General features: G+C 46.4%; 1 protein-coding gene across 1 annotated transcript; it reads left to right on the plus strand.

Moving 5' to 3' along the window:
* The first annotated feature begins 9,401 nt into the window (after positions 1-9,401).
* MRPS17 (mitochondrial ribosomal protein S17) lies at positions 9,402-14,103 on the plus strand. The gene is made up of 3 exons (XM_044286966.1): positions 9,402-9,480; positions 11,301-11,441; positions 13,729-14,103. The coding sequence occupies exons 2-3, from the start codon at positions 11,319-11,321 to the stop codon at positions 14,020-14,022; spliced, it is 417 nt and encodes a 138-aa protein (XP_044142901.1). The 5' UTR covers positions 9,402-9,480; positions 11,301-11,318; the 3' UTR covers positions 14,023-14,103.
* Positions 14,104-25,391: the final 11,288 nt, after the last annotated feature.

The following is a 25,391-nucleotide window of genomic DNA, read 5'->3' on the forward strand; positions in this document are numbered from 1 at the left end:
CAGGCCCTTTATGAGTTTAGTTTCTCTCCTTTTGCACTTTTTCTAACTCCAGAGCATCCTTTTTATGAACTGGTGCCCTGAACTGAACTGCGTATTCCAGGTGAGGCCTTACCAAACCTTTGTATACTCACAATATTACATCCCTGTCCCCGCGAGTCTGTACCTTTTTTAATACAAGACAAAATTCTGTTGGCCTTAAAGGCAGCTGACTGGCATTGCATGCTATTAGTTAGTCTATGATCTACTAATACACCCAGTTTTACTCTCCCTAGGACATATGCTGCATGCAGATTATTAGCCCCGAGGTGTATAACTTTACATTTATATCTATATTGAAACTCATTTGCCAAGTGGAGGCCCAAACAGTAAGTTTGTCCAAGACAGCTTGTAACTTATTAACATCTTTCACTTCCACTATACCATATTACAAAGTTTGGTGTCATCTGCAAAAATAGAAACAGCACTATTAATCCCATCCTCTAGGTCATTAATGAATAAGTTAAATAATAGAGGACCCAGTACCGAACCTTGGGGTACACCACTTATAACCGAGGACCATTCAGACTAGGAATCATTGACCACAACTCTTTGGATACTTTTCTGTTCTTAGTAAAACCATGTTGGCTATCACTTATTATATGTCACGATCAGTGTGGGGGAAAAACTCCACACTAAACACAGGAGGGAAGGGGAACAGTAACTGGCCCTGGAAACTAGGGAAGAAACAGGACACCTCCTAAACAACCCGAATCCGGGCCCTAACTACCTATCAATATGAATAGACCTTGAAGGTAGGAATATTCATATGCTGTATACCTAGGCCCTTATATCCCTATAAGGCCCTGGAATGAGGTTAGTACCAGAGACAACCCATTCCTTCCCAGATGAACAAATGGAAGGCTCTGTCTTAGGTCCAGATACAAACAACAGGGAATATAACAAACATATAACAATAAGAAAAGACAATACTTATCTGATATGAATAGACCTGCTCACATCTTTCACAGCCGTATGAGGGTTTATTTGTTGTACTTTCTAATGGCACCAATTACGGTGGCATACAATGTAGTGGGAAGTGGGGAAAAAATTCCAAATGTGGTGGAATTATAAAAGAAACACTGTTAGTTCCATTCTCTGGGTCAGATTAAAATACCCCACATGTAAGTTTGGAAGAAACACATTTTTTCTTTGCATCACCATATTCTTACCACCACAACTTTTTATCAGAGCGATCTGTACTTTTCATTAATACCATTCTGGGGTATGTATGACTTATTGATCACTTTTTATTCAATTTTTTGTGGGAGGTGAAGCAATATAAAAAACAACGTATTGGCCATTTGGACTTTTTTCCATTTCGCCATTTGCCATAGGGGATAAATATTTTTATATTTTAGTAGAACAGGTGTTTTCGCACGTGGTGATACCCATAATGTTTTTTTTTTTAAATGTACTTTGGGGAAAGGGGGTGATTAAAATTTTTATATTTGCTTTTTTTTTTTTTTCAAAAACGTTTTTCTTTTTTATAGTTCCCTAGGGAACTATGGCAAGCAATCAATAGATCAATGCATTATCATTGGAGTTTATAAGAATTACACTATGTTCCTATGGAGCCATGCCACAGGCAGGGGCTCCATGGGAACTAATGTGCAGCAGCCTCCTTTCACACAGGAGGACAGGGAATGCCACACACACACTCCGGCTCCCCCGATCTCCGCCTCCATTTTGCACCTGAAGGGTTAAAAGTCCGCAATCAGCATTACCGCTGGTCGTGGACATGAGTCCCAGATGACTGCTGTTTAAAACCGTCCTGATCGCCGACGTAAGTATAAGTAAGGCGGTCAGGAATGAGTTAAGCTTCTTATGGGCCAACAAAAGAGCATTCCGAAGCGCATGAGACCACTTATGAAAGCGTTCAGGCGAAGCAATCTCACTTAAAGGGGTTGTCCAGGTTCAGAGCTGAACCTGGACATACCCTTATTTTCACCCAGGCAGCACCCCTGATGTTAGCATCGGAGCATCTCATGCTTCAATGCGCTCCCTTGCCCTGCGCTAAATCGCGCAGGGCACAGGCTCTTTTGTTTACAATAACACACTGCTGGGCGGAAGCTTCCACCCGGCAGTGTGTTCGGGGACATCACCGGCTCAGATTGGGCATTCTTTAGCGTTGCCCTAGCAGTTTTACTGTCCAGGGCAGCGCTAAAGCCCACCCATCAGTGCCGGTGACGTCACCGGGCTTTCTGGCAGCCCCATGGAAAACCCGGTACGTCACCGGAACTCTTGAAAATGCCTTTGCACTGTGCGATTTAGCGCAGGGCAAAGGAGAGCATCGGAGCATGAACTGCTCCGATGCTCAAGTCAGGGGGGCTGCCTGGGTGAAAATGGAGGTGTCCAGGTTCAGCTCTTAACCCAGACAACCCCTTTAACCCCTTCTATAGAAGGCTAGTTTTCACCTTCCTGGCCAGGCCTATTTTTGCAAATCTAATTGCAAATTTATTTATCTAACCGATTCTGAGATTGTTTTCTGGTGAAATATTGTACTTCATGTTAGCGGTAAATTTGCAACAATATTTTTTTCCTTTATTTATTAAATAAAATCAAAATTTACTGAAAATTAGAAAAAAATTCACAATTTTCGAAATTTGACTTTCTCTACTTTAAAGGGATTCTGTCATGACATTTTAGGCCTATAATCTAAACATATGGCCAGGTCCGTCCAAATAGCATGAATCCGAAACTGTACTTATTAAATGTGCCTGTGGCTCTATTAGCACATAAAACAGGTTTTTATAACCTGTCATTCACCTACCTAAGGTGCCCAAGGGGACGTCGCTTCATACAGGGTGCCCGGCTGCAGCCATCTCCGTCTGGTGCCCAGCGCCGCCTTCCCACTAGAAATCGCCGCCCTCCCTGTCTATAGTGCCGCCTAGTGCAGCCTCTGCAATCGTCCGGGTCTAGTGGGAAGGCGGAGCAGGGCACCAGACAGAAATGGCTGCAGCCGGGCACCCTGTAGGATGCGACGTCCCCTTGGGCACCTTAGGTAGGTTAATGACAGGTTATAAAGACCTGTTTTATGTGCTAATAGAGCCACAGGCACATTTAATAAGCACAGTCTCGGATTCGGTCACGGCTGAGGATGGGGGAAATCCTCAGCCGTGCGGTGCCAGGAGATGGTAGGGTTACCCCTTGGCCGGGACCACAGAGTTAGGGAACAGGTCACCTCCTATTGCGTCCCTAACGCTGACCCTGTCTCCTATCTGTATGAGCCGACCTTGGTGGTAGGAGGACTCATACGCCGGAACCTTAAAGTCCCTACGAGCCCTCAAGTCAGCCCTGTACTAGGGGACAGAGTGAGACGACCTGCTCCTCCTAGGCACGGGGGAGCAGGAGTCTCAACGGCCAAGCAACACAGGGGAATACAATAACAGAACTTATGGCAGTGACAGGCAAATGGGACCAACACATCACTCACCTGCCACAGACAACAAACCCTGGATCCCATGTGCAGGTGCTGCGGTTCAGACACCAACGAACACAGCACACACCAGACATCACACAGGAACCCAGGACCACAAGCTGCACTAACATAAAACCCCACACACACCTGGAACACCATGAAACATAAGATTTACTGACAAAGGTTTTATGACCAGAAGGATGGTCCTCACCAGGCAGATGGAGGAGACAGGGGGCTGCTCCAGCCAGCATGGCTGAGAGCAACCTACTGAAGCCTGCAAGAGACTCAGGCTATATAGGCCAAAAGGCCACACCCACCAGTCAACCACACCCAGTGACATCACACACACTGGGAAGGAAGTTAACCCTTCCAGCACACAGAAGGGAAAACACACATATAAGGGGAAGTGCACATAATACATAACCCACACCAACCCACTCACCTGTTACCGCCAGCAACGGCATGCGTGGCCACCATGTACTGGGGAACAGCCCGCAGGCCGAAACCCTGCCACCACATGCTTACAACAACAGACGTTGCCGCGGACAACCACAGGTGAAGGGAGGTGTCTACGTGCATACAACACATAACCTCGTGCACCACAAAACGACAAAGGGAGTGCACATAAAACACGTTGCCAAGGGCAACCGCACGCATGCCTATTGTCCTCGGCAACCGCACCTGAGGCAAACAACTAAGTGCTCCCAGCTGCGGTTGACAACGGCAAACCGCGGGCAACAGCATGCGGCTCCCAAGGAGTCACGACCATGGCCAAGGGTCGTGACAGATTCATGCTAGTTGGACGGACCTGGCATATGTTTAGGTTATAGGCCTAAAATGTCATTTACGGAGAATCCCTTTAAAGACAGATAGTAATACCTTATAAAATAAAAAAAATCAACATTCCTTATACACTCACCTAAAGAATTATTAGGAACACCATACGAATACGGTGTTGGACCCCCTTTTGCCTTCAGAACTGCCTTAATTCTACGTGGCATTGATTCAACAAGGTGCTGATAGCATTCTTTAGAAATGCTGGCCTATATTGATAGGATAGCATCTTGCAGTTGATGGAGATTTGAGGGATGCACATCCAGGGCACGAAGCTCCCGTTCCACCACATCCCAAAGATGCTCTATTGGGTGGAGATCTGGTGACTGTGGGGGCCATTTTAGTACAGTGAACTCATTGTCATGTTCAAGAAACCAATTTGAAATGATTCAAGCTTTGTGACATGGTGCATTATCCTGCTGGAAGTAGCCATCAGAGGATGGGTACATGGTGGTCATAAAGGGATGGACATGGTCAGAAACAATGCTCAGGTAGTCCAGGGCATTTAAACGATGGCCAATTGGCACTAAGGGGCCTAAAGTGTCCCCAGAAAACATCCCCCACACCATTACACCACCACCACCAGCCTGCACAGTGGTAACAAGGCACGATAGATACATGTTCTCATTCTGTTTACGCCAAATTCGGACTCTACCATTTGAATGTCTCAACAGAAATTGAGACTCATCAGACCAGGCAACATTTTTCCAGTCTTCAACAGTCCAATTTTGGTGAGCTCGTGCAAATTGTAGCCTCTTTTTCCTATTTGTAGTGGAGATGAGTGGTACCCGGTGGGGTCTTCTCCTGTTGTAGCCCATCCGCCTCAAGGTTGTGCGTGTTGTGGCTTCACAAATGCTTTGCTGCATACCTCGGTTGTAACGAGTGGTTATTTCAGTCAACGTTGCTCTTCTATCAGCTTGAATCAGTCGGCCCATTCTCCTCTGACCTCTAGCATCAACAAGGCATTTTCTCCCACAGGACTGCCGCATACTGGATGTTTTTCCCTTTTCACACCATTCTTTGTAAACCCTAGAAATGGTTGTGCATGAAAATCCCAGTAACTGAGCAGATTGTGAAATACTCAGACCGGCCTGTCTGGCCCCATCACGTGCCAGTAACAAGAGCCCCCTATCACGTGCCAGTAATAAAAGCCCAGCCCCCCATCACGTGCCAGTAATAAAAGCCCAGCCCCCCATCACGTGCCAGTAACAAGAGCCCCCCCAATGTTCCAGTAACAAGATCCCCCCCAATGTTCCAGTAACAAGATCCCCCCCAATGTTCCAGTAACAAGATCCCCCCCATCATGTGCCAGTAATAAGCCCCCCATCATGTGCCAGTAATAAGCCCCCCATCATGTGGCAGTATTGTAATAAGCCCCCCATCATGTGCCAGTTATAAGCCCCCCAATGTGCCAGTAATAAGCTCCCCCAATGTGCCAGTAATAAGCCCCCCCAATGTGCCAGTAATAAGCCCCCCAATGTGCCAGTAATAAGCCCCCCAATGTGCCAGTAATAAGCCCCCCAATGTGCCAGTAATAAGCCCCCCAATGTGCCAGTAATAAGCCCCCACAATGTGCCAGTAATAAGCCCCCCAATGTGCCAGTAATAAGCCCCCCACCCAATGTGCCAGTAATAAGCCCCCAATGTGCCAGTAATAAGCCCCCCAATGTGCCAGTAATAAGCCCCCCCCATGTGCCAGTAATAAGCCCCCCCAATGTGCCAGTAACAAGAGCCCCCCTTATTGTGCCTGTAAAAATATTGTAAAAAAAACCAAAACACTTATACTTACCTCCATGTCAGCAATGCGATGCAGGCCTCTTCCGGCCTGTGTCCCGCGCTGTATGGCTCAGACGGCGCGATGAAGTCATTGCGCCGCCTGCGCCGGCCTCTGATAGGCTGCAGGCACTAGGCCGGCAGCCTATCAGAGGAAGGGGAAGAGACATGCCTCTCCCTCCCCTGCACCACCGAAGCACAGGCAGATTACTATGGAGATGAGCGCAATGGAAGCGCTCATCTCCCTGTACCCGACTGCGGCGGCTCACTTGCAAGTGGCATTTTAGTTGGGGGGGCACATGGGGGGGGCACAGCGTGATGTAGGGGGGTCGTGGCCCTCTCTGGCCCCCCCCCCTGGCGATGCCACTGAGTATACAGCACCCCACAGTATACAGTAGCTTACAGTATATTAATATAACAGCCCCTGTCACCTTTTCTTGATGTAATCTTCACAAAAAAAGCTCCACAATTCTGTCAAACTTCTCCTGCAGCAACACTCTTGGTAGAAAGGACCTTTGATTACCTCATAGCCATGTGACCAGTAATATTGCTAGGTTACTGGTCACATGGTGATGATGTCATCTAAGGTCCTTTCTCCTAAGCGAATCACAGCTCTCACAGTTCTCTCATTGGTACCATTTTGGGTTACATATGACTTTTTGATAACTCAATGTTATGCATTTTGTAAGGTGAGGTGACAAAAGAGCGAGCTTCCAGTTTTTCAGGATTTAGATGCTGTGGGCGGTGCAGGAGCTGTAACAGAGACAGAAAAAGTACATCATGGGTTTGGTTGGGTACATCAACAGGTATTTCTACATACAGGGGGATGATGTACATCAGGTAAGCAACTACATAAACATATCTGATTATCTGATAAAAAAAAACACGCTAAGAGGGACAGAAGGACATTGGTCAAAAGCAGGAAATGCCACATGGCGACACTTGGACGGTGTGGGTTAGACATGCCCTTTAATACAAATCTTGGAAAGGCTGCACGATACGTCCCCATTTAGCGAGACAGTCCCAGATTTTGTCGGCGGGCCCATGAGGGTTGCAGCATGCCCTGATTTCAAACTGTATCTGCATCCTGCATGATGCAGTGACGTTATCGCGTCTGATAAGCAGAGCAGGAGAGAGCTGATGTGCTCCATTCATTGGGGGAACGGTACTAGGTGAGTATTGCTTTTTATTTTATGCAAACTATAGGGGCTTCACTATTGTAAGAGTGTATTAGCACTATTTTAACCCCTCAAGGACAGGTTCAATTTTTGTTTCTCCCCACTTTCCAAGAGCCATTATTTTTAACATATTCCATTCATATAGTAATATAAGGTCTCTTTCACACTTGCGTTGTTAGGATCCGGCGTGCACATCCGTTGCCGGAAGTGCACGCCGGATCCGTAACACCGCAAGTGAACTGAAAGCATTTGAAGACTGATCAGTCTTCAAAATGTGTTCAGTGTTACTATGGCAGCCAGGACGCTAGTAAAGTCCTGGTTGCCATAGTAGTAGTGGGGAGCGGGGGAGCAGTATACTTACAGTCCGTGCGGCTCCCGGGGCGCTCCAGAATGACGTCAGAGTGCCCCATGTGCATGGATGACGTGATCCATGCGATCACGTCATCCATGCGCGTGGGCCGCCCTGACGTCACTCTGAAGCGCCCCGGGAGCCGCACGGAAGATAAGTATACTGCTCCCCCGCTCCCCACTACACTTTACCATGGCAAACAGGACTTTAGCGTCCCGGCAGCCATGGTAACCATTCAGAAAAAGCTAAACGTCGGATCCGGTAATGCGCCAAAACGACGTTTAGCTTAAGGCCGGATCCGGATTAATGCCTTTTTTTAATGGGCATTAATTCCGGATCCGGCCTTGCGGCAAGTGATTTTTGGCCGGAGCAAAAAGCGCAGCATGCTGCGGTATTTTCTCCGGCCAAAAAAATGTTCCGGTCATGAACTGAAGACATCCTGATGCATCCTGAACGGATTTCACTCCATTCAGAATGCATTAGGATAAAACTGATCAGATTCTTCCGGCATAGAGCCCCGACGACGGAACTCTATGCCAGAAGAAAACAACGCAAGTGTGAAAGAGCCCTAAGGGCTTAATTCTTACAGGACAAGGTGTATTTTTAGTTTCATTTACTATAGCTTGAATTGGAAAACAGGAAAATATTGTTTGTGCCACTATTCTGCCGTGGTTTTCTAGTTTTTTTGTTTATGGTATTCATTGTGTGCTAAAAATAACGGCTTCATTGTGTGGGTCGATACTATTACGACAATACCAAATTTATATAGTTTATATTATGTTTTACTACCTTTAAAAATATATATATATTAAAAAAACACATTTTTACTTTGCATCGCAATTACTTTTTTAGACTTCTGTCCACAGAGCTGTGTGAGGGCTCATTTTCACAGGCCATATGTCCCGAAGTGGCTTTGATCGTGTGCACGGGAGTACACAGCATCATAGAATACAATGATGCTGTGCACGTCAGGCCGCCCGCGGGACAACAGACGGGACAACAGACCCACGGGTGCCCGATGTAATCTATGAGGCTGTGTACTCCCGTGCGCATGATCAATGGCGCTCCGAGACATATGGCCGGCTCACGGAGGACGTACGGTCGTGTGCAAGGGCCCTAACCCCACAGATGCAGAGGTTGCTAGTGGCAGCAGCATCTGATGGGTTAAATGACTGGAATTGGTGTTTTCTCCGGTCTCTGTCACTGCCATCAGGTGTCAGCTGTATTATGCAGCCGGCATCCACCACGTATGGCGCACAGCGTGTGAGCCCCCTCCATACAACCCCCTAACGTCAATCACATACATGTACATAATTATGTGTTAAGGTGGCACTAAGGGAGCAACATTTTTTTAATTAGAGCACTAACTAAGGGGGCAGTACTACAGTGTGGGGGCACTAAAGGGGCATTCTATAGTGAAGGAGGCACAAGGGGTACTGGGTGGGATTGGGCAGATGGGAACTGGGTTGAGTTGAGGCATAGCTTAGTGTTTAACGTATTGGCACAGCGCACTGCTGATATTGTCCCTCCTTGGGCTTGTCAACATTTGTGCCAGTCCCCACAGGTCCAGTATCACTGTGCATGGCTTGCAGGTTGGCATCTATGAATACTATAACATCCAGTCTGTTATCCATATAAAACCTAAAAACAACCCAAATTTAACATGGAACAGAATTACAGCTACCACATCTGTTCTCTTTACATGAAATAATACGCTTCCATAAAGTTCATTGCGCCGCAGGTTTCTAAATGTAAAACATCATGACGCCAGCAGAGGGCGATGTGGGCAAGCTGCTATGTAATGGTCTCTCCAGCTGAATGCGGGGCCATAGATGCCGCTGACGTCATCTATGCGACAGAGGTCGGAGGGACAGGAAGTGGCGGCTGGAGGTGAGTGGCAGGCAGACGGGAATGGTATAGTGGTGTGCGTCCTGATCGTTACAGTGTATCAGCCTCTGGTAGTGTGGCGTCCTCTGCTGCCTCATACACTGCTGCTGATGGCTCTGGCTGCGACCATACGTCCTTACAAAGCCAGTCATTTTCTCATTGTAATGTGTATTTCTGTAAGCAGCTGCTCGGCTGTAATTCTATAATAGTCCACAGGGTGGATGTTCAGTTATAGATACAAGAGGAAAAGCCCACCTATGAAGATTGACATGGTCGTTGTGGTACATGGTTTCATTAGCTAGAGTTTCAGCTCTGCCACTTCCATCCTTCATAAGGAATAATAGCTGCAAATATAAATAAAATCTCCTAAATGGGGTTATTCAAGACCAATAGAGTGCCCCCCATGGTGGTGATCATACTTACCTGGTCCCCGCCACTGGGTTTGGTCGCTATCGATCCCGGACTATTCCTCTCTCTCCAGCGCTGAAAACATCTGTCAATGGGGTGGGGGACACGACTGCTGTAACCAATCACAGGCTGCAGCAGTGACCTGGTCCCCTTGTGTCACATGACCAATTGTGACCGAAGAGGACCAGGTCACCGCTGTGACCTGTGATTGGTGGCAGCGGTCATGTCCCCCACCCCATTGACAGATGTTTTCAGCGCTGGAGAGAAAGGAAGAGCCCCGGATTGATAGCGACCAAACCCAGTGGTGGGGACCAGGAGCCGGCCACTCTGGGAGGTCTTTATTAGTCCTGGATATCTCCTGTAAGGGGATTGGCTACTTCAGGCAGATCTTAAGAAATGCATTGGAAACTTGAGTTTAATAAATGTATTAATATGTCATTATCAGAAGTTCTGCCCCGTTGTCACGTGTGGTCACACACTTCTCCACTGTGGCTATTATAGGCCAGAGCTCTATTTATTTGTAAAAACCGATATAAAAGAAAACTGGCTTAGTTGCCCATAGCAACCAATTTAGATTTTGTCCTTTGGAAAATAAAAGGTGGAATTTGAAGCCAGTTTTCCTTTATTCCAGTTGTTATTTCTATTCCGTGCATTATCACAATTATGGTGATCCCAAATTTCGATTATATATTGTTTGTTTTATCAGTGGCACAAGGTATGTAATGTAAAGGGTTTCCTGAAGCTAACCGTAGAATAGGTTATGCCGTCAAAACAAAAACAACCTTTTGTTAAGACCAGATTGACAGGAGAGCGTTCAGTCCGGGAAACATGCTCTGTGTGATGGCCGGATTTCCCAGACCAAACACTGCTCCACTGACCCAAACTCACAGCCTACCCTACTGCCATAATGCCTTGACACGGCAGAGTAGCACCGAGGTCAGGCAGCAACTCACAGAATCATAAATGATTAGGATGCTGTGAGGTTGGTTCTGTGGAGCGGGAAATGCCGCTGTCACACACAGCATGTTTCCCAGACTGAACACACTGGTGTGAAAATAGCCTAAATGCCCCACCACTCCAGAGTTTGCTCACCTTGCTTCAGCCATCATGTGCCCTACAGCTAGTCAGTTACGTCAGTGGTGATGCTTGTGTCTATAGCATGAGACCGCTGAGGCCACTGACTGGCTGCATTGGTCACATGGATGCACAACACATCACAGCAGAATAGAGGACGATAGGCAACAGATTATCACAGGTGAGTAATGGTGGTTTTTATTTTGTATAGCCTTTTCGGCTAATTTCTAGAACTCGCTGGCGACCCCTTTAAATGTAAAGGCATTAGCGGACATGTCAGTTCTGAAATAGTAGTAGGCGTGGAATGTGTAATTCACTATGAGCGGTCTCTCCTGGTTTAGGTGCCCTTAATCATCGCCATGTCGGTTGTGCGCACCTCTGTTCATGCCAGATGGATTGTAGGGAAAGTAATCGGAACAAAGATGAAAAAGACGGCTAAAGTAAGGGTGACGAGGATGGTGCTGGATTCCTACTTGCTCAAGGTAGGTGCAGCTTTTGTGTTCTTTCTCTTCAGATATTACTATTATTTTCTCATGTACATTAGGATATTTGTGTTATTCTATCGCTGCTCCTCACTGGTGGAAATCTAAAGTGTACTGGCCAGGAGAAAGTCATTTAAATAGAGATATGCTGGCTAGGGTTGTCACGATGCCAACATTTTGATGCCATTGTAACTGATCGGAGCCCCAGGATAACCCTGCTGGGGCTCCGATCAGAAGCTGCAACTGCACCGCCAATGAGGAGGAGGGGAGGGGACCCTGTGGCCACTGCCACCAATCATTTTTATACTGGGGGGAGCAACACTGCACCACCAATTATTTTAATACTGGGGGGTTGAGGGGAGGGGGCGCACTGCGCCACCAATGATTTTAATGCTGGGGGGGGGTTCAGGGGAGGGGGTGCACTGCACCACCAATGATTTTAATAATGGGGGGGGGGTTCAGGGGAGGGAGCACACTGCGCCACCAATGATAATTAACATTTAATACAGGAGGCGGGTGCGGCACCTGAGGGGTTAACTGCCACTGATAGCAGCCCCCTGCCAGCACCTGCCTCCTGGATTTGTATTAAACGTTTACTTTCATTGGTGGTGCAGTGCACCCGCCCCTCTGTCTCCTCATTGGTGGCAGCGGCACAGAGGGGAGGGAGAGAGTGCTTCCTTCTCCCCTGTGCTGCTGGAGATCACTAAGCACGCTTCGAGCAGTACACTCCATGTTCTCTGATACTAGACTGCACAATAGTGAAGCCTAGTATCAAAAAAAGGCAAATCCCGGTATCGAGGTCGATACCAGACAAAAGTATCGATTGGGTATCGAAATTTACAAATCTGAGGACCTTCTCAAGATGGCTCCTCTGCTAGTTCTCTGAGGACAAAACTGCTTTCCCACACTTCCCATACACACTTGCTGTAGCCAGCAGCTCCCTGACATCCAATCAGATTGGATTACTGGGAGACACGCCTCCTCACTCTGAAGCCTAATGCAGGCATGCAGTGTAAAGGACCGCCCCTCTGTCTTCCTAGCCGGAGACAGATGACCCATAGCAACTGTCTTTTAAGGGAGCAGTGGAAAGGGACAGGAGACATTAATGAAAGCTGTTGTTATAAGGTAATTACGGATCTTTTGACAATCATTGACAGACTAATACATGCCTATCTCTAATAAACTAGCAAATAAAAATATGACAGTTACACTTTAAGAAAAAAAAAATCTGACTAGTTGTACTTCAACATGTTTCTGGCTCAACTGCCTTTTAAAAGGTTTTTCCAAGAGTTTGATTTTGAACATCGGTCACATGGCCTAGGTGCACCTCAGTCCCATTCAAGTGAAAGGGAATGAGCTGCAATAATAAGCACAGTGACTTCCTATGAGTCAAGATCCTGACTTGGCTATATTCTCTTGTCAAATCCCAAGGCTTGTTGGAAATTCAGATCTTGACTCTTAGGGGGCTGTTTCCAATAGGTGGCGCTGGCGAGGTGGTTCTCGTTCTTGGGAGATACCTTTTTGTATGTTCGTTTCCCATGGGGCATTGCCAGTAAGTCTCTCCATACCATGGAGTATTTCCAGTAAGTCTCTAAACAGGACTGGTCTCTTTTAAAGGCTATGCACACATTTGGGGGCAGTTTTTTTTATAGCATTTTACTCACTTTGGGCTAAAAATCAATTGGTCTTTATCAAAATATATTGAGCCGTCACAAAGGGTTAACTATTTTTTTAGCTGTGTGAATCCTGTTTTCACTTTGTGCCGGTCATCTAATAACACTTATCGCTTAATTACCTAGAGGCCGTAAAAACACTTATTTAAGGCCTCATGCATGTGGCTGTCGTGCAGCCGTTCCTTGTATTGGGGACCACAATTTGAGGATTGAGGTTTGATAAGTGTTTATAAGGTGGGAGATGAGGAGGGTGCTGATGAAAAAGAGAGAAAATTCAGGTCCTGCTAATAGAGCATCTCAGCTCTGTACAGAGAAAAGGGCTCCATATATTTAATGAAGACTAGTTCAAAAAATTATTTTTTGCCTAATAATGAGTACAATGCAATAATAAAAAGAAAATGCCTCCAAATGTGTACATGGCCTTTAACAGCACCCTACCTAACCTTCACACTTTTTTTTATTTCCTTTTGCTAGTGTTTAAATGCTTTATGAACCTCCCTCAGGGTGTTGCTTTACTTTACCCTTAGAATTCTACCGTACTAGTTCTGGCTCTCCTCCTGTATTAGTGCATGTACATACGTAAAGGAAACTTAATGTCCTTTCTTTTATTCTAGTACTACAACAAGCGGAAGACTTACTTTGCTCACGATGCAGAGGAGAAGTGCACAGTAGGTGATGTTGTGCTGCTGAAAGCCTTACCTGAAAGAAGAAGCAAGCACGTCACGCATGAACTGTCTGAAATCATTTTTCAAGTCGGCAGAGTGGTCGACCCTCTAACCGGGAAGCTATGTGCAGGCAGCAAATTTCTGGAAAGTTTAGAGGACGTTAATGTAGATGATCTGGATAAGCATCTCCAGAGTCTGCAAATTTCAGCTGGAATAAGTGAAGAGAAGAAAGCGGATTCATGAAGAAGTACAGCTCTTCTCTATGGAAGCTTTGTGTATTATAAATGTTACCTCAGACAGGATTCATTAAAGTTATTGCCTTTTTTTACTTTTGCCTTAATTATCACAGAAATATTTGTCCTAATGATTATTTTATTACTTTATCAGAAGCTGCTACAAATTATACAATACCCGTGATATTATAACAAGGTACATTGATCTTCAGATTCCCATCTACAGGTAACCACAGCTATGCATATAGTGGGTCTAAGGAGAAAAGCATCCCCCATGATGTCCATATTGCCCAATATAGGATATTATGTCCAGTTCAATACCAAGGTTGCTAAGCTATTGCTCAGCTTAGTAGAAGTCCCTATAACCCTAAGTTCACACCTGAGCGTTTTACAGCGCGTTCAAGCGCGCTGTAAAACGCTCAACACGTGAATCCCAATGCTTTCCTATGGCCCTGGTTCACACTTGAGCGTTTTACAGCGCGTTTGAACGCGCTGTGAAACGCCCGACGCATAAGCAAGTTCAGGAGCTTTTTTTGGGGCGTTTGACGCGCGTTTGGGCCATAGACTCTTTGGACAACACTGCTGTCAATCACCCAAACGCGCGTTTACTATTACAAAAGACGCGCATAAAAACGTGCGACAAAAACGCGCGTTAAACGCGCATATAAAATACGCTCAGGTCTGAACCCAGGGTAAGTGAACATGGTGCATGCATGCTATGGCCACAGCCTATGTACATAGATCACTCACAAGTGTCCGCTGCTGCAGTTGGTGAGCTCTACTGTGTGCCATTGATCTTCGCTATGGTGGGTTTCATGGATCTTCGCTATGGTGGGTGTCGTGGATCTTCACTATGGTGGGTGTCGTGGATCTTCACTATGGTGGGTGTCGTGGATCTTCACTATGGTGGGTGTCGTGGATCTTCACTATGGTGGGTGTCGTGGATCTTCACTATGGTGGGTGTCGTGGATCTTCACTATGGTGGGTGTCGTGGATCTTCACTATGGTGGGTGTCGTGGATCTTTCTTTACTATGGTGGGTGTCGTGGATCTTTCTTTACTATGGTGGGTGTCGTGGATCTTTCTTTACTATGGTGGGTGTCGTGGATCTTTCTTTACTATGGTGGGTGTCGTGGATCTTTCTTTACTATGGTGGGTGTCGTGGATCTTTCTTTACTATGGTGGGTGTCGTGGATCTTTCTTTACTATGGTGGGTGTCGTGGATCTTTCTTTACTATGGTGGGTGTCGTGGATCTTTCTTTACTATGGTGGGTGTCGTGGATCTTTCTTTACTATGGTGGGTGTCGTGGATCTTTCTTTACTATGGTGGGTGTCGTGGATCTTTCTTTACTATGGTGGGTGTCGTGGATCTTTCTTTACTATGGTGGGTGTCGTGGATCTTTCTTTACTATGGTGGGTGTCGTGGATCTTTCTTTACTATGGTGGGTGTCGTGGATCTTTCTTTACTATGGTGGGTGTCGTGGATCTTTCTTTACTATGGTGGGTGTCGTGGATCTTTCTTTACTATGGTGGGTGTCGTGGATCTTTCTTTACTATGGTGGGTGTCGTGGATCTTTCTTTACTATGGTGGGTGTCGTGGATCTTTCTTACTATGGTGGGTGTCGTGGATCTTTCTTTACTATGGTGGGTGTCGTGGATCTTTCTTTACTATGGTGGGTGTCGTGGATCTTTCTTTACTATGGTGGGTGTCGTGGATCTTTCTTTACTATGGTGGGTGTCGTGGATCTTTCTTTACTATGGTGGGTGTCGTGGATCTTTCTTTACTATGGTGGGTGTCGTGGATCTTTCTTTACTATGGTGGGTGTCGTGGATCTTTCTTTACTATGGTGGGTGTCGTGGATCTTTACTATGGTGGGTTTGTGGGTTTGGTGGATCTGTACTATGGTGGGTTTGTGGGTGTGGTGGATCTGTACTATGGTAGGTTTGTGTGTGTGTGTGGTGGATCTGTACTATGGTGGGTGTGTGTGTGTGTGTGGTGGATCTGTACTATGGTGGGTGTGTGTGTGTGTGTGTGTGGTGGATCTGTACTATGGTGGGTTTGTGTGTGTGTGTGTGTGTGTGGTGGATCTGTACTATGGTGGGTTTGTGTGTGTGTGTGTGTGTGTGTGTGGTGGATCTGTACTATGGTGGGTTTGTGTGTGTGGTGATCTGTACTATGGTGGGTTTGTGTGTGTGTGTGTGTGTGTGTGTGGTGGATCTGTACTATGGTGGGTTTTGTGTGGTTTGTGTGATCTGTACTATGGTGGGTGTGTGTGGTGGATCTGTACTATGGTGGGTTTGTGTGTGTGTGGTGGATCTGTACTATGGTGGGTTTGTGTGTGTGTGGTGGATCTGTACTATGGTGGGTTTGTGTGTGTGTGTGGTGGATCTGTACTATGGTGGTTTTGTGTGTGTGTGGGTGGATCTGTACTATGGTGGGTTTGTGTGTGTGTGGTGGTGGATCTGTACTATGGTGGGTTGTTGTGGGTGTGTGGTGGATCTGTACTATGGTGGGTTGGTGTGTGTGTGGGTGGATCTGTACTATGGTGGGGTTGTGTGTGTGTGGTGGATCTGTACTATGGTGGGTTTGTGTGGTGTGTGTGTGTGGTGGATCTGTACTAGGTGGGTTGTGTGTGTGTGGTGGATCTGTACTATGGTGGGTTTGGTGTGTGTGGGTGGATCTGTACTATTGGTGGGTTTGTGTGTGTGTGTGGTGGATCTGTACTATGGTGTGTGTGTTTGTGTGTGGTGTGTGTGTGTGTGGGGGATCTGTACTATGGTGGGTTGGTGTTGTGTGTGTGTGTGTGTGTGGTGGATCTGTACTATGTGGGTGGGTGTGTGTGTGTGGTGGATCTGTACTATGGTGGGTGTGTGTGTGTGTGTGTGTGTGGTGGATGTACTATGGTGGGTTTGTGGGTGTTGTGTGTGTGTGTGTGTGGTGGATCTGTACTATGGTGGGTTTGTGTGTGTTGTGTGTGGGTGTGTGTGTGTGTGTGGTGGATCTGTACTATGGTGGGTTTGTGTGTGTGGTGGATCTGTACTATGGTGGGTGTGGTGTGTGTGTGTGTGTGTTGTGTGTGTGTGTGGTGGATCTGTACTATGGTGGGTTTGTGTGTGTGTGTGGTGGATCTGTACTATGGTGTGTGTGTGTGGTGGATCTGTACTAGGTGTGGTTGTGTGTGTGTGGTGGATCTGTACTATGGGTGGGTTTGTGTGGTGTGTGTGTGTGTGTGTGTGTGTGGTGTGTGTGTGGTGGATCTGTACTATGGTGGGTTTGTGGGTGTGTGGTGGATCTGTACTATGGGGTTTGTGTGTGTGTGGTGGATGTACTATGGGGGGGTGTGTTGTGTGTGGGTGTGGTGTGTGTGGTGGATCTGTACTATGGTGGGTTTGTGTGTGGTGGATCTGTACTATGGTGGGTTTGTGTGTGTGTGGTGGATCTGTACTATGGTGGGTTTGTGTGTGTGTGTGTGTGGTGGATCTGTACTATGGTGGGTTTGTGTGTGTGTGTGTGTGTGTGTGGTGGATCTGTACTATGGTGGGTTTGTGTGTGTGTGTGTGTGTGTGTGTGGTGGATCTGTACTATGGTGGGTTTGTGTGTGTGTGTGTGGGTGGTGTATCTGTACTATGGTGGGTTTGTGTGTGTGTGTGTGTGGTGGATCTGTACTATGGTGGGTTTGTGTGTGTGTGTGGTGGATCTGTACTATGGTGGGTTTGTGTGTGTGTGTGGTGGATCTGTACTATGGTGGGTTGTGTGTGTGTGTGGTGGATCTGTACTATGGTGGGTTTGTGTGTGTGTGGTGGATCTGTACTATGGTGGGTTTGTGTGTGTGTGTGTGTGGTGGATCTGTACTATGGTGGGTTTGTGTGTGTGGTGTGTGTGGTGGATCTGTACTATGGTGGGTTTGTGTGTGGTGGATCTGTACTATGGTGGGTTTGTGTGTGTGTGTGGTGGATCTGTACTATGGTGTGTGTGTGTGTGTGTGTGGTGGATCTGTACTATGGTGGGTGTGTGTGTGTGTGTGTGTGGTGGATCTGTACTATGGTGGGTTTGTGTGTGTGTGGTGGATCTGTACTATGGTGGGTTTGTGTGTGTGTGTGTGTGTGTGGTGTGTGGTGGATCTGTACTATGGTGGGTTTGTGTGTGTGGTGGATCTGTACTATGGTGTGTGTGTGTGTGTGTGTGTGTGTGTGTGTGTGTGGTGGATCTGTACTATGGTGGGTTTGTGTGTGTGTGTGTGTGTGTGTGGTGGATCTGTACTATGGTTGGTGTGTTGAGGCTGCATGTCTGTCATTGGAGCTGGGTGAAAGCACAGGAGCTGAGAAGGCTGCAAGGATCAATGATAGTGAGAGTGTAGGAATCAAGGAGGCTGTGGGGGTGAGATGGACTTTATATTTTGATACTTTACCTGTTATCGAAATTGACATTCAAATTCGGGTATCATGGCAACCCTATCCCTAATAGGGCATATGGGTAGGGGTTGTCCTGATGAGACAACATCTTAATGATGGAATCACACATGCAATATTTGGAAGGGTTTGTGTGGTGGATCTGTACTATGGTGGGTTTGTGTGTGTGTGTGTGGTGGATCTGTACTATGGTGGGTTTGTGTGTGTGTGTGTGTGTGTGTGTGTGGTGGATCTGTACTATGGTGGGTTTGTGTGTGTGTGTGTGTGTGGTGGATCTGTACTATGGTGGGTTTGTGTGTGGTGGATCTGTACTATGGTGGGTTTGTGTGTGTGTGGTGGATCTGTACTATGGTGGGTTTGTGTGTGTGTGTGTGGTGGATCTGTACTATGGTGGTTTGTGTGTGTGTGTGTTGGTGGATCTGTACTATGGTGGGTTTGTGTGTGTGTGGTGGATCTGTACTATGGTGGGTTGTGTGTGTGTGTGTGGTGGATCTGTACTATGGTGGGTTGTGTGTGGTGTGGTGGAATCTGTTACTATGGTGGGTTTGTGTTGTGTGTGGTGGATCTGTACTATGGTGGTTTGTGTGTGTGTGGTGGATCTGTACTATGGTGGGTTTGTGTGTGTGTGGTGGATCTGTACTATGGTGGGTTTTGTGTGTGTGGTGGATCTGTACTATGGTGGGTTTGTGTGTGTGTTGTGTGTGTGGTGGATCTGTCCTATGGTGGGGTTTGTGTGTGGTGGATCTGTACTATGGGTGGGTTTGTGTGTGTGTGGTGGATCTGTACTATGGGGTTGGTGTTGGTGGTGTGTGTGTGTGTGGTGGATCTGTACTATGGTGGGTTTTGTGTGGGTGTGTGTGGTGTGGTGGATCTGTACTATGGGGTGTTTGTGTGTGTGTGTGTGGTGGATCTGTACTATGGTGGGGTTTGTGTGTGTGTGTGGTGGATCTGTACTATGGTGGGTTGTGTTGTGTGTGTGGTGGATCTGTACTATGGTGGGTTTGTGTGTGTGTGGGGGATCTGTACTATGGTGGGTTTGTGTGTGTGGTGGTGGATCTGTACTATGGTGGGTTTGTGTGTGTGTGGTGGATCTGTACTATGGTGGGTTTGTGTGTGTGTGGTGGATCTGTACTATGGTGGGTTTGTGTGTGTGTGTGGTGGATCTGTACTATGGTGGGTTTGTGTGTGTGTGTGTGTGTGTGGTGGATGTACTATGGTGGGTTTGTGTGTGGTGGATCTGTACTATGGTGGGTTTGTGTGTGTGTGTGTGGTGGATCTGTACTATGGTGGGTTTGTGTGTGTGTGTGGATCTGTACTATGGTGTGTGTGTGTGTGTGTGTGTGTGTGTGTGGTGGATCTGTACTATGGTGGGTGGGTGTGTGTGTGTGTGTGTGGTGGATCTGTACTATGGTGGGTGTGGTGTGGTGGATCTGTACTATGGTGGGTGTGTGTGTGTGTGTGTGGTGGATCTGTACTATGGTGGGTTGTGTGTGTGTGTGTGTGTGTGTGTGTGTGGTGGATCTGTACTATGGTGGGTTTGTGTGTGTGTGTGTGTGTGTGTGTGTGGTGGATCTGTACTATGGTGGGTTTGTGTGTGTGGTGGATCTGTACTATGGTGGGTTTGTGTGTGTGTGTGTGTGTGTGTGTGTGGTGGATCTGTACTATGGTGGGTTTGTGTGTGTGTGTGGTGGATCTGTACTATGGTGTGTGTGTGTGGTGGATCTGTACTATGGTGGGTTTGTGTGTGTGTGGTGGATCTGTACTATGGTGGGTTTGTGTGTGTGTGTGTGTGTGTGTGTGTGTGTGTGTGTGTGTGTGTGTGGTGGATCTGTACTATGGTGGGTTTGTGTGTGTGTGGTGGATCTGTACTATGGTGGGTTTGTGTGTGTGTGTGTGTGTGTGTGTGGTGGATCTGTACTATGGTGGGGGTGTGTGTGTGTGTGTGTGTGTGGTGGATCTGTACTATGGTGGGGTTTGTGTGTGGTGGATCTGTACTATGGTGGGTTTGTGTGTGTGTGGTGGATCTGTACTATGGTGGGTTTGTGTGTGTGTGTGTGTGTGTGTGTGGTGGATCTGTACTATGGTGGGTTTGTGTGTGTGTGTGTGGTGGATCTGTACTATGGTGGGTTTGTGTGTGTGTGTGTGGTGGATCTGTACTATGGTGGGTTTTGTGTGTGTGTGTGGTGGATCTGTACTATGGTGGGTTTGTGTGTGTGTGTGGTGGATCTGTACTATGGTGGGTTGTGTGTGTGTGTGGTGGATCTGTACTATGGTGGGTTTGTGTGTGTGTGTGGTGGATCTGTACTATGGTGGGTTTGTGTGTGTGTGTGTGTGGTGGATCTGTACTATGGTGGGTTTGTGTGTGTGTGTGTGTGTGGTGGATCTGTACTATGGTGGGTTTGTGTGTGGTGGATCTGTACTATGGTGGGTTTGTGTGTGTGTGTGGTGGATCTGTACTATGGTGTGTTTGTGTGTGTGTGTGTGTGGTGGATCTGTACTATGGTGTGTGTGTGTGTGTGTGTGTGGTGGATCTGTACTATGGTGTGTGTGTGTGTGTGTGTGTGGTGGATCTGTACTATGGTGGGTGTGTGTGTGTGGTGGATCTGTACTATGGTGGGTTTGTGTGTGTGTGGTGGATCTGTACTATGGTGGGTTTGTGTGTGTGTGTGTGTGTGTGTGTGTGGTGGATCTGTACTATGGTGGGTTTGTGTGTGTGGTGGATCTGTACTATGGTGTGTGTGTGTGTGTGTGTGTGTGTGTGTGTGTGGTGGATCTGTACTATGGTGGGTTTGTGTGTGTGTGTGTGTGTGTGTGTGTGTGTGTGTGTGTGTGTGTGTGTGTGTGTGTGTGGTGGATCTGTACTATGGTTGGTGTGTTGAGGCTGCATGTCTGTCATTGGAGCTGGGTGAAAGCACAGGAGCTGAGAAGGCTGCAAGGATCAATGATAGTGAGAGTGTAGGAATCAAGGAGGCTGTGGGGGTGAGATGGACTTTATATTTTGATACTTTACCTGTTATCGAAATTGACATTCAAATTCGGGTATCATGGCAACCCTATCCCTAATAGGGCATATGGGTAGGGGTTGTCCTGATGAGACAACATCTTAATGATGGAATCACACATGCAATATTTGGAAGGAAAATAAAGGACCTTTGCTTCCACTCTCTCTTATACATTGAAGAACGAAACAGCTGGCCCCTAATAGAACAGTACTATCCTTGTCTGTAATGTGGACAATAATAGGACATGTTCTATTTTTTTGCGGAACGGATATACGGAAACAATGCACATGGAGTAACTTACGTATTTTATTTTATTATTTTTTTTTTTGAGGACCCATTGAAATGAATTATTCTGCATACGGTCCACAAAACAAAACCGGAAAGGACCCAGAAAGAAAATACGTTTGTGTGCATGAGCCCAAACACTAAGGCCTTAGAGCACAAAATAGATTTGGTTGTGTGCTTATATCTTTTATGCGGAATGGACACACATACAGACAGGACACAGATGACATGTGCGGTCTGTTTTTGTGTGGACCCATAGAAATGGATCGGTCCGTGTGCAATCTGCAAAAAAATGCGGATCGGACACGGATACAAAATATGGTCGTGTGCATGAGGCCTTTAAACAAATAACCTTAAAGGTAACCTGTCACCGGGATTTTGGGTATAGAGCTGAGGACATGGGTTGCTAGATGGCCACTAGCACATGTGCAATACCCAGTCCCCATAGCTCTGTGTGCTTTTATTGTGTAAAAAAAAAAAAAAAGATTTGATACATATGCAAATTAACCTGAGATGAGTCCTGTCACTGACTCATCTCACGTACAGGGCTGTGCTAGCGGCCATCTAGCAACCTATGTCCTCAGCTCTATACACAAAATCCCGGTGACAGGTTCCCTTCAATACAACTGTGAGCAGGAGCCATACATTTAAAGCCAAAAAACAGATGTCGTCTACCATGGCTTTGTTTTTTTTTTTATAGTAAATGCTTTTAAGGTTATACATGATAGGGTCCAATCTCATTTGGGAATCAACACCCCACAGGCTTCAGGGCAGCTGCAGCTTTCTTGGTGTCATGGCTTAATTCCATCAGGTTTTCATTGCTTCTTAAGTGGCAAAATTGTGTGTTCTGCTGGATTATTCTGCTCAGTAAGGAAAGCAAAAAGAAAACACCCATTATATAGACCAGGGATGCCCAACCTGCGGCCCTCCAGCTGTTGCAAAACTACAACTCCCATCATGCCCAGACAGCCTACAGCAGGGCATGTTGGGAGTTGTAGTTTTGCAACAGCTAAAGGGCCGCTGGTTGGGCATTCCTGATATAGACCAGTGATGGTGAACCTTTTAGAGATCGAAAGCCCAAAATGCAACCCAAAACCCACTTATTTATGGCAAAGTGCCAATACGGCAATTTACCCTGAATACTACAGTCCAATACAGTATATCTTCCATGTACTTTATCATTTAGCTATAATAGCCTGCCTACATTCAATGCTCTGCCTGTGCCGTTCATAGTGCGTCCTTCGCTGATGAATGGCAGGAAAAGTCTAAGGCTTATTGGTACACCTTGGACTTTTTCTTAGTGGAAACATGGCCACATGCAAGCGTGCTACCTTTTCACTGAAGTATTTGAAGAATGCAGCGGTTGGAAATTTGTGAACAGTGGTCTGGTAATATTTGCATGTAGCTGTACAGGGGACCCCCAGAGTCTATGTAGATCAGATATTGCAGTCGCTTGCGCAAAGCCTGCCCTCATGTATTAGAGACACTGGTGACCTTCTTACAAAACTAGAAGGCATTACAGTGGAACCAAACTGGTTTTTAGCCTCAATAGATACTGGAAGCACTTTATTCTTCAATCCCACATGAGGCAGGGATAATATTAGCTAATGCTAATTTTTTTAAGGCTAGAGGTCAACAATTTGTAGCACACAATGCTTTTGTGGAGCTCTTGAGATTTATTCTTTTCAGAAACTACTTTCTCTTCGATGGACGATTCTACCACCAGCTCAGGGGTGCGGCGATGGGCAGTTCTTGTACGCCAATTTACTCCTGGGCTGGTGGGAGGAGACCATGGTTTTTGGTGAGGTCCCCATCGAGGGGTTAAATAATGTGGTTCTCTGGTCCCGCTTCATGGACGACATTTTCATCATTTGGAGAGGTAGGCTTTGAGGATTTTGTTACAAAACTAAACTCTATGAATTTGAGGTTTACTTCGGTATTAATGAAAGACTGTCTACCATTTCTGGACATACTGATTCATAAAAATGACCAGGGAGTCTTAGAGACTACCATATATCGGTAGCCCACCACGACAAACTCATTGTTAAAGTGGGAGAGTAACCACCCAACCCCAATTAAACGCTGAATACCCATTGGACAGTATTTGAGGATGAGACAAAATTGCTCTGAACAAACAATTCTACGTGCGTCTTGCCAGCGATCACTACAACAGACACATACTACCCTGTTGCACCCACTGGTCAGCCTGGCCAGACAACACCTGATGTGATAAGACTGATAGGGACATTTGATGCAGCAGCAGTAGAGGTTAGGAATATTATCCGTCACAAATGGGATACTCTATTGATGGACCCAGACCTAACGGACATAGTGGGTCCCCAACCGGCCATCACATACAGAAGGAGCAAGAGTTTGAGGGACCATCTTGTGCATAGTCACTTCACCCCACCGGATAGACCACGTTCAGTACATGGCTCGATAATCCAGTGAAAGGAAGCTTCAGGTGTGGCAACTGCAGTTTTTGCAACTATGTACAACCTGGAAAATCCTTTTCTGGTGGAGGGATGGAATATGTCCACCTCATTCATGATTTTATCAACTGTCGCACTACGGAAGTCATATACTTAATAATCTGCGAATGTGGTATACAGTACATAGGAAAGACATGTACAATAGAGAGATCCCGATAGCTAGACACGTCCATGCGATCCATGATGGACGTGTAACTTGTGCCATTCAATTTAATGGGATTGAACGTGTCCACAGGTCACCACACGGCGGCGACTGGGAGAGACTTATATTACAAAGGGAGAGCTGGTCGATTTTCAAATTAAATACCTCTAGTCCCCTCAACGAGCGGCTAAACTTTGGTTTCATTTGAGACATTACCCTATATATGTGTCCCTTCAGACCTATGTTGGATTTATCATATTTTGTATTATTTATTTACCTTTTCCTTTATTACATATGCATCTTTTAATTTCAATTACTTCATTTGTTGGGACTTGTTAGTCAGAGGACCAGCCTGTAAATGTCCAATTATTGCCCAGAGCGCTTGTTAAGTAACTAGACAAATAAACGCTCATTGACACCTAGCCCACATAAATGATAGGGTCTAAGGATGTGAAAGGGAGGATTTTACCATGGCACAAGTGCTGCTCTCCCTTTACCCTATTATGCAGACGGGTTAACACCTTGGTACAAGGGTGTCCCCGACCACGCCCCCTCCCGGCTTCCTCCAACCGCTATGCTCATGCTCCAACGTGACGGGGAAACGTGGTGACGTCACGTGATGGAGCGTAAGGCAGGTACGTTTGGGGCTTTGGGGCCGTGGTTTCAGGTACTGCCAGACACACAATGTGCCAAGCAGGGGCACTATAAACCAGATATCGCACGCTATCATCCTCAATATAGAGTAGGGATCGTGACTCTATATCCCCTCTGTGGTTCTCATTTTTGGTCTCGGTCACTTATACTTCCCTCCCCTACTAGGGATCACATTTGTGAGTTGCAATGTACCCAGTACTGATGTACTATACAATATCCTTTTTTACATAGGACACATTTTAGCCCCATGTCCCCTGATGAGTCTGGGGCTTGTAACAATTGGATAAAACGTGTTGGGACACTACATTTTTGTTTTTGCATTTTTTGTTTGACTTTGTTTGAATTTTGGCAGTACTCCATAGCATTTTCTTTTTTTTTTGTTTTGCCCCCCAGTT

The sequence above is a fragment of the Bufo gargarizans genome, chromosome 3, assembly GCF_014858855.1.
Source record: "Bufo gargarizans isolate SCDJY-AF-19 chromosome 3, ASM1485885v1, whole genome shotgun sequence".
Lineage (NCBI taxonomy): Eukaryota > Metazoa > Chordata > Amphibia > Anura > Bufonidae > Bufo > Bufo gargarizans.

Bases quoted from the DNA above. Each gene is read 5' to 3' on its own strand.
- MRPS17 (XM_044286966.1), top strand. From the start codon at position 11,319: ATGTCGGTTGTGCGCACCTCTGTTCATGCCAGATGGATTGTAGGGAAA. The intron at 11,442-13,728 runs GTAGGTGCAGCT...CTTTTATTCTAG, and splicing joins TGGATTCCTACTTGCTCAAG to TACTACAACAAGCGGAAGAC.